Raw genomic sequence first — 13,515 nt, forward strand, 5'->3', positions numbered from 1 at the left:
TCTTCAAAATTTGAAGTGGAAAACTTAAAGAATTTTCTTTCTTTCTAGATTTTAAGTAAAAACGTCAGGTCACTATAGATCTTTGCAGAATGCATCACTGGTTGCGTGAACCATATCACATTAGAGGGAATGATTTTTTTTACAGAAGGCAGAAGGCCACCTTTGTACTCTGTTATAATAGGAGAGAGACCGTTGCCAAAACATGGGTCCCAGGATCCCCAAAAGTGGTGCAAAAAAAAATGTCATTGGAACCAGAAGCAATATTCTGTGGCAGAGATGTCATGGCTAACAATGTGGAAACAGCGTGTCATTCCAGATAAATAGCTTTTCCCAAGAAAGGCCTGATCCGTAATATTGAACCACCACGATTGCCTTTAAGTTTAATCTCTATAGGAAGTCCAGTTCTCCTTTGGTCTCAAAAGTTCAGAATTGTTCTGACATCCATAAAAATACGATTATTAAAAGGAAGAGATAGATGAAAAGTAAATTCTGTATGTTTCTCTATGGGCCATAAAAAGGATGACTAAGTCCTAGACTTTCAGACTTCATTAATATAATTAGTGGTAAACCACTATCACTTTCCCATGTCAATTCCTATAATCTTTTTGCACCATTACAAAAAAGAAAATCCTAGAGAATAGGAAAAAAGGGAAGTACACGGTAAGCTTGTCTAAAAAAGATATACAGATAGAAATTAAGATGGACAATATGAATGCTATGTCATATATCATTTAATGACACAGAATTTAATACCTGACAGTCATTCCACTAGGAAAATATGCGCTAAGTAACTAATGACTATTCTATGTGTCAGTTAATTCTATTTTCAAAATATCAGCTACTATAATTTACACCTAACTATGAAAAGTTAGTAATTATGATTGAAACAATACATACATTTGAAATGCGTAATATTAGAATATTTCTAAATCATCTAATATTCATGTACACGTTTTTACATTAAAATATTGTTTATAATTTGTCGGCCACTGGAGATCCCCTTATAGAGGGGTTTAGGAGAGGAGATGGGTCAGTCAGGGTGCGATATAGTACCAATGAAGAACACAGCTTTCCCCCAGATCCTGGATGCTTCTCCCACCCCCCCCCCACCACTACCGTGATCCGAACTCTACCTTGCAGGACTGGATAGGGCAGAGATTGTACACTGGTGCATATGAGGGCTGGAGGCACAGGGAATCCAGGGTGGACAGTGCCTTCAGGACCAGGGGTGTTAGGGGTGATGTTGGGAGAATGGAGAGTGAGTGGGTTGAAGGGGGGGAAACTGATTACAAGGATCCATATGTGACCTCCTCCCTGGGAGATGGACGGCAGAGAAGGGGGGGAAGGGACACTCTGGATGGGGCAAGATATGACAAAATAACAATTTATAAATTATCAAGGGATCGTGAGGGAGGGGGGAGCGGAGAGGGAGGGGAAAAGAAAGAGGACCTGATGCAAAAGGCTTAAGTAGAGAGCAAATGCTTTGAAAATGATTAGGGCAAAGAATGTATGGATGTGCTTTATACAATTTATGTATGTATATGTATGGATTGTGATAACAGTTGTATGAGCCCCTAATAAAATGTAAAAATATATATTGTTTATATTTACTTAATGTTTATTGGGTTATATGGAAACTATGCTTCTTTTCTTAATAGGTCACTAACTTACCCTTATACCCCAGGTCTCTCGTAATTTTTCTAACTCGACTAGATGGCAGTGAGAGCCTACCGTATTTCTTTTTACTTTGGCACGGCTGCTTTACATAGTTTAGCCACCAGGTGGCAGTCCAACAAAGAAATCAATCTAGAAAGCTCAGATAATCTGTCAATGTCTCCCTCTCTCCTTTGGATGAGAACTAGAATGGGTGCTAGGGAGTACCTGAGGATAGTTATTCATTTATTTACAGAGTTATTCTCTTTAAAAATGTAAATAGTAAATTTATATATATAAAGACTTTTATAGTGACACTCTGATCACATAGCTTCAGTAATTTTCCACTTGTCTCATTTGTATCAGTGGGAATTGTACACACTCAGTGTTTTAGTCCCTTGCTGTAAAACTACTCCCTGCTGGCTTCACAATTTACATAGGGAAGTTTGTAACTTATGTTTCTAGTATACTATATTTCTAATGAATTTGAGTAGACCACCATCACTTTAGACTAAGTAACATCACTGGTTATGAAATAAAGGGTGATTTTATCTCGAATTCTACTTTTATGGATTTAAGTAGAAGTTTTAGTGCACCAAACTACATTTTAGTTAGTTGGCTAATAATATGATAACTGATTATGTAAGTGATAGTAATGAGGAATAGAGACTAACCACAGTTTAATCAGTTTTCCCTTTAACGTGGTCACCAAAAATAAACATGTTCCAAGTTAAAACGCTGTTGTTTCCTAATCTCTGGGATTAAGTACAAGCAAGAAGGTTCTCAGTTAGTAAATTTAACTAAAGCATTCTAGTTGAAAAATATTTTAATGAAAAAGTAACATCCTACAACATTGCAAGTGCATTCTTTTCTGACCTACATATTTATGTGTTTACAACATCATCTTTATGAATAAATAATAATTTGTGCTTCGATGTTACTGCATCACACACATTTGGCTTTCAATGAACAAACTACTAGAAATGACAGAGCCTGAGCGAAGGCACTAGAATAAAGTAAACAGTTAAGGGCATGACTTTCAAACTGAGCCCTCCTGAGTCATTCCGAGTGTTTCTGCGGAGCATATCCATGCAACACACGGAATGTTGAGCATTCGAATTTTTCAAACACAATAATACTACTGAAGACATTCTTACCGAAGGCAGACAACTGAAATCCTTTTAGAAGCTGAGCAAACTTAAAATTGGCATGCAGTAAGATTTGCTTTATTTCAGCACTAGAATAGTACTTACAAATTTGAAGTGCAAGATGTACAGTGCACTTGTACAGCTCTACATGCAAAATATACCATCTTTGCAGTCCTGACATGGCAAAATACACTCATCATGCAGTAACACGGCACAACACACGACAAACCACAGGACACGACACGGGTTATTGCGCCAAAGACTGCGTCACCTACTTGTCGATAGAGCCCACCATGTAGTAAACCATTGGAAACCAACAGATTGCATCCAGAAAATGCATATCTGGCCTAGGCAGCGGACAGGTGACAAAATGAAACACAAGGTCACACAGTGGGAACACTTGTAGGAAAGGAAGTAAGTTGATTCAGTTTGCAGTTACAAAACTAAATAAGGGAGCAAGATTGAACTGATGTTTTCATTAACATTGATCGGAAATAATCATTTGCACTTGTTAAGAGTAATGGGATGTTCTCAGAATCTTCAAAACCATTTGCCTTTCAATTTTTAAAATCAGAAACATTATGGCACAATTCAACCAGGATATTGAAATAATGTTCTCACTTTTGAGTATAGTGAATTTTAAAATTATTTGAGTGAAGGAAGCCTTGTAAAAGGAAGAATTAATTATTATTTTCTCTTTATAATCTTGAGCACAGAGAACAATATTATCATAATTATGAAGGGTAAGCTTCTCTAAGGTATATCTATAAAATCTCCAAACAAAATGACATGTCCCCTACTATAGCAATTTAATAATACATAAATATATGTGTATGTGTTTATGCAAAATATGTATTATATAAGATTAAATGAAAGTAAATCACTTTTATTTGATCTACACAATATGTATTATTGATCAACTATTTATTATGACTGAAATATTTACTTATCAACCTGAAAGATTCTATAGAAATCATTTTCTCTAATGTATTTTTCACAAAATTATTAACTTACCTATATAGGCATATAGGCACTAAAAATAGACACTTAAATATACTTATGCATATGCAAAAATAATATGATGTTAACCTGCAGAATCTTTGAAAATATATAAAGAAGTACAAAATTATAATACATGTTTTCATTTGAAAAACATTTTATTTTGCATTAGGAGATGGAAGTAAGAAATATTCAAGAGGTGATATCTAATATGTGTTGAAGAGTAAGAAGTTGCCTTGTATAAGAGAAAAATTCTAAGCAAATAGAATTAAGGCACTTATACTTATCCAGGTGCTGATCTTCAATTAGTTAACCCTATCCTCCCTGCCTTACCATCTTCTTCCTACTGATCACTATCTTATCTGTTTCTCCTGGTGAAAAAGTGGTGGTGAATAGAGATAAGCATAAAAATAGAAACCTTCCAAAGATTGTCATATTTTCTAATTTTGATTAAATGTACTCTGCCTTTAAATTTCTTTGTGACATTAAAAAATAAAGGCTCAAATTATTCCATTTAACAAATATAGCACCACAGTTCATTTTAAGTCTTCAAGTATTGTAATTATTTTGATATCAGTTGGTGTTGGTGTAGTTTTATATTATTTTTTGCTAGTATATATATACTACACTGATGCGGAATCTACGGTTAACATGTTTTTAGCATAGCTTTGTACAAAGTACTTTCGAACATTTGCAGAATTTATATTAGTGAATCAAGGGTTGTAAACATCTTAGATGGCTGATGTTTGCTTACTTTTGTTTGTGTAGTTTGCAATTGGGGGTTATTTTCTACAATGATTCGAGCAATAGTATGTAATTCCAATAGCGTTAAATAATGGCACCTATGCAGAGAATTCAAATTTTTCTGTCTTTCCTAGACAGGCCTATTTAATGGTTGATACGACACTCCTGACGTTTCCTGTCCCGTACTTGGGTGACTATGGACGTGAGGACACAGAGGGTGAGCTTGCACAGCCACACTATTGTTCAGAGAAAAGTTATTCTGAGCACCTGAATGTGGTGGGTGTTGTGTGTAAGCCTCACGGAACTATTGCTGTTTTGAAAAATAATGTATACTTTTTATTGATCTTTGAGCCAAAATTTTTGTATCATTCCAGTCAGATAAATGAATTTAAAAAAAAGATAAAGAAGCTAAACCTATTGCCCGTGTGGACTTGTAGTTTGTAAATCTTTAGAGAAGCAGACAGCCTCATCTTTCTCCTGAAACATAACCTAAGTAACTCAATTTTTATGTGGCAAAGTTGAGTCCACCATTCTTTAATATTTATTACAATATACATATACCTTACTTAGAATAATCACCTGTTACCTTTGACCCATTCTTTTAGTCTGGTACCATTTCTTTGTTCCGTCCTCACTGACAGATCACCTCTGCAGCAATATTTAAGGTTATTTAAATAAATAAATAAATAGATAGATAAATAAATAAATAGATAAATAAAGAGATTGTGTGTTTTCTGTGTCACAAAAGTATCAGAGTCATTGGAGACAAAGTAAGTCCTTAATGTTATAACAATCCTTCTAGTAGAGTTAACGCTGAAAAGAAGAGCTCTCTCTTGCTGTTTTTATACTAGAGATCATTACAAGTACTTCAGTATCAAAATGAAGGCCTTGACATAAAAGGTCACAAATGTTAATGAAATGCAATTTTTGTCATAAATTTGTATTTATATTGCACACTAAATAGTTATAAATTAGAATTAACATTTGATTTTTGAAAGTACTATTCATTCTTACATAAATTCAGCTATGCTATATTCAACTAACATCCTTCAAGTCCTGGTAAATGCATAACCCTGATGAATTATTAGCCAATGCTAATATGGAATGTCATTTGTAAATGTAATCTTGAACAGCAAATCGATTGATCTACTGCTGCTCATAGTAGACAGTTTAATAGGAAACATGAAACATAGATGAAAAATAAACCAAGGAGCCCCGGTGGTGTCATAGTTACACAATGTCCTACTAAGTGGCAGGTCAACTACTAGTGAATCTGGGGGAGAAAGACAGGGCTTTCTATTCCTGTGAAGAGTCAGTCTCAGAAACCCACAGGGGCAGTTCTGCCCTGTCCTGTAGGGCATGCGTTAGCATCCACTGGATGGCAGTGAGCTGAGTACTTTTACCTCTATAGTGCTGGCTCATTTACATAAATTAACAAGAATGTTATGCCACTAAAGTGATGGCTGCCCTTGTTAGATGCCATTAATCCAGTTCCAACTCATAGCAACACCATGTGCACATCATGAAACACTTCCTGAACCTCTCCCGGCCTCACAATGATTGCTATGTTTGAGCCCCTTGCTGAAGCCATGTGTCAATCTAGCTCCTCGAGCGTCTTCATCTTCTTCGCTGACCAAGAGTCCAGCTGGCATGTCCAAAGTATGTGAGCCAGTCTTGCCATCATTGCTCCAGGTGAGCACTCAAGTTATATGTCTAGTAAGACATATTTGTTCCATCTTCTGGCACTCTATAGTACATTCAATATCTTTTGTCAACACCATAATTCAAATATGTTTTTATTTTCGGTTTTTTTCTTATTCATTACCTAGCTTTTGCTCAAAGTAACATCTTTCAACTTTAACACGTTAAGGAAACCTTTTGTAGCAGATTTGCCCAGTGTAATGTGTCCTTTGATGTTTGGGCCGCTGCTTCCATGACCATTGAATGAAGATACTAAATTCTTTACAACTTCAGTCTTTTCTCCATTTATCACAATGCTGTCTACTGGGGCGGTTGTGAGGACTTTGGCATGCTTTTTATTGCACTGCCATCTAAACTGATAGCTCTGATCTTTTATCATCATCAGCATGTGCTTCAAGTCTTGTCATCACTTTTGAGTAGGAAAGTTGAGTCCTGTGCATATTGCAGGTGGTTAATGAGCCTTCCTTTAATCCTGCAGCTCTGTTTTCAGAAACAACTTAGTAGTTAAGAAACACAACTAATATCATAAGCTCCTTCTAGATATTAAATGACTATTCATTGCCAAGCATAACCTTTGCAATTGTACTGAGTTTTGAAAAGAAGCTTATAGTTCTAATTTGGACCTGTCTCAATTGTCCCTCACAGTGTGGTGCTTGATATAGAGAATCCTCAATAATCATTGCTGTGGTGAATAGAAACAGAAGCATAATTACTTTGTAAATGATCTTGATTATACTATTAAAATGAAATTTCTGTAATAAAAGGTCACATCTATATTGATACATGGATAATGATAATTTTGCCAATAATAAAGAAAAACAAGTTTTATATTTTCTGTAATTGACCCTATTTAGGGATTATACTTGTTAAAAACATTTAATTTTATGGTTCTAAGACATGAATCAGCCTACTATTGAGAAATCAGGCATTTGGGTCCCTGTTATTCAAAACCAGAAAAGGACTGATATGGAAACAGCTACTCCAGCATCTCAAAAGGTGCAACTGTGACACTCACCTGAGATAATAACAGGTGTTGGGAAAGAGATGACACACTGCTGAGCTGGAATTAATGAGCAAGACTGGAGATGGTTTTCTGGAAGGAAAGTCTTTCTTCTTTTGAAAGACTTCCAGACCTCCTTTGGAAAGTTTTCAACTCCAGAAACATTATCTTGAAGTAAAACACACAACACTGCCACCAAGCCAGTTTTGACATTGCGACCTTGTGAAGGTTTCCAAGGCGGCGCACATTCCCCTTGATGCCAACCATGCGTGAAAACGTCAATGCATTGTCACACAGATGAAACTCACCAAATGAAAACTTCAAATGAAAACTCCATGGGTGTGTGTTCATGTTTTCAAACAGTTGAGAATCGCCAGATTGGTATGTTCAGAATAAGCAATGACAGGGAGCTATAATATATTGCGGAGATATTACTGCATTGAGAAAATCAATGACTTTGAAAAGCAGAGACCGAGGAATAGCACTGACGACTAGATGTAGTGATGCCCGCTATTGGTACGAGTTTGAAATGGAAATGGAGAGCTGGAGGATCGCACAATATGGGATTGATCTAATGATCATCTGCTACCAATTTTCAGCAGAGGAGATTAGTATAACTTTATAATGCGATGGCTTTATCATATTGAGTGGTCCATATTTATATACTCATAAGGATATTACACTGTGAAAGTTATCTTATTTCACAAAAATAAATTGATTTGAATATTTTCAAAATAAATGAATGTGGTTAAAGATGATTCATATCAGGGTATGTTTAGGGTGGGAGTTTTAACAGTGGACCAATGATTACATTTATGATGGTGCTTGATAGTATATTATATGGATATAGATATTAGATGTTTGTGTTAATTAATGTTTCCTTAGATAGAAAGTAAAATTGTGTTTCTTTAGAAAGAGTAAAATTCTCTGGTTTTGGAAGAACTTTAAAATCATATTTTCCAGGCTGGTTGATTAATTTAAGCAAAATTACTGTAATTATTTCAGTGACATGCTTCCTGTTCTACTGGGTGTAAACAGCCATTTGTAAACTAGTTTTAAATATGCTCAGCCTATCCCAATGATGCTTTTAGTATTTGTGAAATAAATCCCTACTTTTCTTTTGACCTCAGCACAGAATGCTTCCAACTGATTGTATGCCATAATGTATCTGATTTAAAATGGTCCATGAAAATAGGAATCAATTATTATGTGCATAATGTAATATTCAAAATTCTTTTTTCCTGTTTGTTCATTTTAAAATATACTTACGGGTTATCCAATAGCAGCACTATGGGATTGAGTTCTTTCTTTGGTCTATAATATGCCCTGAGAGGAACAATAAAATTATACAATCCATTTCCAGCTGTTTCAGCTGCAACTATAATTAGTTTATTTTTGAATCCATAGGCTTTTGCATCCTCATAGTAGTTATGCTGGCAACTCTAGAGAAGAAAAATTATACAAAACATGTCATTTTTAGACTCCATGAAAATATGTTGAAATATTTTAGGATAAATGGAAATATAAAATTAATCTAAGCACATCTTTTATATTTGAAAATCTTGGAAGCTAATTATATATGTTGTGCCTAGTTGCCTAATATACAGTAAGAAATATGTTTGTGTATGAACAAGCAGAATGAATGGAAGTTGTGTAGCTTGACGTTCGGATCCCTGATGGCACAATGGTTAAACACTTAGTTGCTAAGCAAAAGGTCCCACTTGAAATCTTCCTACTGCCCCGTGATTGAAAGGTGTGGTAGCCTCTTTTCATAGTGATGACAGCCTTGGGAACCCTATGGAGCAAGCTACACTCTAGCTAGGTTAGACGTCAGTATGCGTCCGAATCTACTCGGGTGGGCAGCAGTGGGTGAGCTTGCTGATGGGATGAACGGTCAGTAAGGCATGCATGAATATGTTCTTTGAGGCACTAAAGCTTGGTTCTATTTGACTCCTGGATACCTTTAAAATCATCTACCACTTTCTATTTCAGGAACAAAGCAATTTTATAAATTAAATTGCTTCAGAGACCTTGCCAGTACTAAGTACTAAAAGTGATGGATTGAGCAAAACAAAACAAAACGAAATAAAATTTAAAATACAACTGTCTAAAAGTATGGCAGAGCTGGCAAGATAATAATAGAAATCCTCGAAATAATTCTACTAACAACAACCGCAACAGTAACAACCCATTGCCAAAGCTCATTGTTGTTCTGTTGGCAATTTGCTGTTCCTCGGGGGCTACAGCTTTCCATTTTAATGGATTTAGCATTACTAAATGGAAGCTCTTTTGAACTAAATTGTCTACATGAAGAGATACTCTGATGTTCTGCTCCTGCACTCTGATATATCACGATATGAATTTCTGTTTGATTGTTCGGGCTGAGAGTAGTTCCTTTTCTGTGGATTCATCAATTCTGTGGATTCATCAATTCTTTGCCCTTTCATAATTATCAAAAAATGTATTGGCCCCTTCTAAGAATGAGGTGCCATAACGCAACAGAGCGAAAATCAAACAAGAGAATTAGACCCACAATGACCACACATTTTGCTGCCATTAAACTCATCATACAATGAGCATGGTTGATGCTTGCAAAAACTAAATGAACATTTAAAGAGAGAACAGAAAGAAAGAGACATTGCAAATATCTGGAAGATGTTAAAGTTGTATATGTCTATTACTTCTCAAAATGAACAATGTGGTAAAAATACAATTTAGAAAATATAATAATACTTGAAACATCCCAAACAGATTAAACAACATGTTTGGTACAGCTGGAGAGGAATTAGTGCGTGGAAGGACAAAGACCAAACCGCTGCCATCAGGCTGATTCCAACTCCTTGTGCCCCTAAAGGGCAGGGTAGAATTGTTCCTTTAAGCTCCCAAGCTGTAACTCAGACAGAAAAGTGCATTTCCTGAGGAGTACCTGGAGCAACAAGAAGATTAGAAATGCTGACATTGGGGTTAGCAGCCCAGGACAGAGTGGAAGAAAGTATTTAGAATGCTAAACAGAGAAGAAATTGACAAAAGAAAATTGGTAGGTAGAATGAGAATATCTAACATATATATGTCATCTATAACATATTTAGTGAGACTACTCAAAGGAAAGATAAGTCAGATAGACTTATTACATTACATATTGTTAAATATTTCTCTGGTATTGATGAAAAACTCAAACTATCATCTCTAGGAAGCCCAACCAATCCTAATCCAAAGAAAGAGAAGCCCTATTCATTGATACAAATCATCATCAAAGTGCACAACAATCATCCGCCTGAGAAAAGCTTACAAGCACTTTAAATGGAGAAGAGCAGTAGGCTGTTGGCATTATTAAGAACTCCAATAGTTTTGAGATAAACGGAGGCAAAAGAACCATCCTCCTAAGGCGACTTAGAATTAGTTCAAGCAGTAAGAAAATAAACAAGGAGACAACAAAACACAAACACAAAACAAGCCCACTTTCTTCTAGTCAATTTCAAATCTCCTAGTGACCCCATAGGACAAGGTGGAATTGTGCCTTAAGGGTTTTTGATACTGGAAGACGTTGTGGGAGCAGACAGTCTCAGCTTTCTCCTGAGGAGGGAGATGGTGAGAACAAACGTGGACCAACCTTGTGGTTAGTAACTCATTGAGCCACCAAGACTCCTTAAAGAAAGAACACTTGGAAACCCAGGTAATTTCCTGTAGACGTTGACCAGACCATCAGGCTGTTAATACTGGAATGTGAATTCAACTCATATACTTCACTGAATCAGTTGAGTCAGCTCTTCTGCTGGTGAGTGTCCATGAACATAGTAAACTACTGCCAACTGGCTTCAGGTTACCTGAATAACTGGCAATCCTTGACATCAACTGCCAATTAGCAACACTCAGAAAATTCACTCTCCTAATATCATGAAGACTCAGTTCATAATCTTTTGACTCTCCGATTCACAAGTTCTCTTCTACACACTATCATCTCTTGGAGTTTATCTTTTCAGTTGGATCAAGCTCTTGGAGATTAAGTAGTTCCACTCTGGTTTTGATATATTCCTTTTTCTTTTACTGTGCACCAAAAAGCAGTAAAAAAAAAATGCTACCCGAAGTGAATTCAGGGTTGAATTTGTGGGGCCTGATATTTATGCTATTATGAGAATCCTTTTAAAGGAAAACGCAATATATATATGGAGAGAGAGGGAGAGAGAGAAATCTTCCGTGTCCAGTTAATCTTCTTTGTCAAGAGTGAGCGCAACACTCACTCTTCATACTGTTTGCCACAGGAAAATCCAAAAGATAGGAAGAACATTAACAAAATGTTATTGTGCCCCTTATGTAATAGGTGTTTGGCACGGTGCTAAGCCTTTTGCACTATTACTTTATATAACCCCTACCTAATGTCTACGGAGTAATACTAAAATTATACTCATGTTCAAGTTGACGAAAATGAAATTTAATGATGAAATAAATTTTCCCAAGTTGCACGGCTTATAGTGGGAGGAGGTGGGACTTGAAATGTAAGTAATTCCAAATTTTAGACTAAAAGGAAAAATTCCCTGGTTGGTATTAGCGGCACATGTAAAGCTCTGGAGAAATGGTGAAGATCGTTTTTAGCTCCTTTTTTAATTCTGCTGAAGAATTTGCTCTTTTGCAGTTCAAGTCCAACAGCCATATTACAAAAATACGTTAAGAAACAAAAAAGACCATCTTGCATTCGCTTTTTTTTTTAATGGATTCCTTAGAACATTCAGGCAGGAACCAAGAACTACAGAAGACCCTTAAGAAAGGAGCTAGGACACATGAAAGTGCTATTAGATATTTGTCTACTCAAAATGAATCTTGGTTGCTAACACTTGGGCCAGCTTAACTTCTCGTATCAAGTGGCTCCACACTGAGATTTGAGGTGAAAATAACAAGAAATATAAGTAGCAACAAGTGATGTTTGTGAGGCTGGCGAGTGGGGATTCAAGCATCTGAGATTCTCTCTCTCTGTTTTCCTAAGTGAAAAGCTGACTGGCTACAGGGATGCATTTGGGTGTTCTTCAGTGCTGTTAGGAAAATGGATCTACTACTTGAGGCTGCTGTAGGCACATCTGAAAAAAATAGTACCTATTCAAAGCATTTTAGTCAAAAGACTGCACGTGATTATATTACTGTGCAAAGGGGCTTGAAAAAATTGTGGAAAAAAATGGAAGGTGAAAATAATGGAATTCTACCAGGAACTTTTGAAGCTCCTTCATCATGCATAATGATACAGGGCTATATTTTTATTTTTAAAGAGGAACAAGAATACGTACCTTGTCTAACCTTAAGCAGCAAAATGGCACTTTTTCATGAAGAAGATGACAAAAGGTGGGTGAACTTCCTATATATGGAGAGTAAGGGGGATAGCCTTTAGCATACCTGAAAAAAACATGAGATGGCATGTGTGGTGAGGACATGCACGGTGGGAGGTTTAAGTTACGGCCATGCTGTGCTATTTTCTATGGGCGTCAATAACTTTTTGTATCGCAATTCTATTATGATAAAGCTCAGGTACAGGCAAATGACAGCCTGTGGACCAATTCTGGTTTTGCGAGTTGAGAATTATTATGAAATTGTTGTATGACTAAATGATCAATAGAATAATACTTTATATCCTATGAACAAGTCATAAATTCAAATCCCAGTACACATAAAATAGTTTTCTGGGGAGATAGTTGTAGTCCTTCATTTACATTTCATCTACGACTGCTTTTGTGTTACATCACAGTTCGGCAGTGACAGCAGGGACCAAATAGTCGTTAAAACTTGAGAAGTTTCCCATCTCGTCCTTCTGAGAGAAAAACAAACAACCAAACAAAAAACTGCCATCTTATGGTTTGAATATATTTGTAAAATAGTCAAATTAATTTTTCAGAACTCACGCAAAGCAAAGCACATTGTTATTCTTCACTCTATCAATATTCATTAGCCATAATGAATAACAGATAGTAAATGGTTGAATTAATCATTCAACTAAGTTCCCACCAAGAACAGTTTTTGCTTAAAAATTATTCAAGAGATTCACGTTGTTTGCACACTTTATATAAATAGCCACCTGCACATTTTGACTTTACTTATTTCCAAAATGAAAAAAACAAAAAGCAGCAGGATAAATGACAAACTAGTAGAAGAATAATTCCTTTCTCCTGTATGAAAACTCTTGAATTTAACCCAAATGAAGGACAGTTGCAGATTGACTTGTAAGTACATTTCAGATATCATATCTTGGAGGATAAAAATAGCATATTTTGCAAATCTAGAAGTTGGTAT

The 13,515-nt window shown here is 35.9% G+C and overlaps 1 protein-coding gene across 1 annotated transcript in view; it reads right to left on the reverse strand.

Moving 5' to 3' along the window:
• Positions 1–13,515, reverse strand: part of KCNT2 (potassium sodium-activated channel subfamily T member 2) — a 486,995-nt gene that overhangs the window by 83,803 nt on the left and 389,677 nt on the right. Inside the window, exons 18-19 of the mRNA XM_075540516.1 lie at positions 12,519–12,624; positions 8,515–8,687 (exon numbers count right to left, since the gene is read on the reverse strand). Coding sequence (XP_075396631.1) covers positions 8,515–8,687; positions 12,519–12,624 — 279 coding nt within the window. The remainder of the gene's footprint in view (positions 1–8,514; positions 8,688–12,518; positions 12,625–13,515) is intronic.

The sequence above is a fragment of the Tenrec ecaudatus genome, chromosome 1, assembly GCF_050624435.1.
Source record: "Tenrec ecaudatus isolate mTenEca1 chromosome 1, mTenEca1.hap1, whole genome shotgun sequence".
In the NCBI taxonomy this organism is placed as follows: Eukaryota; Metazoa; Chordata; class Mammalia; order Afrosoricida; family Tenrecidae; genus Tenrec; species Tenrec ecaudatus.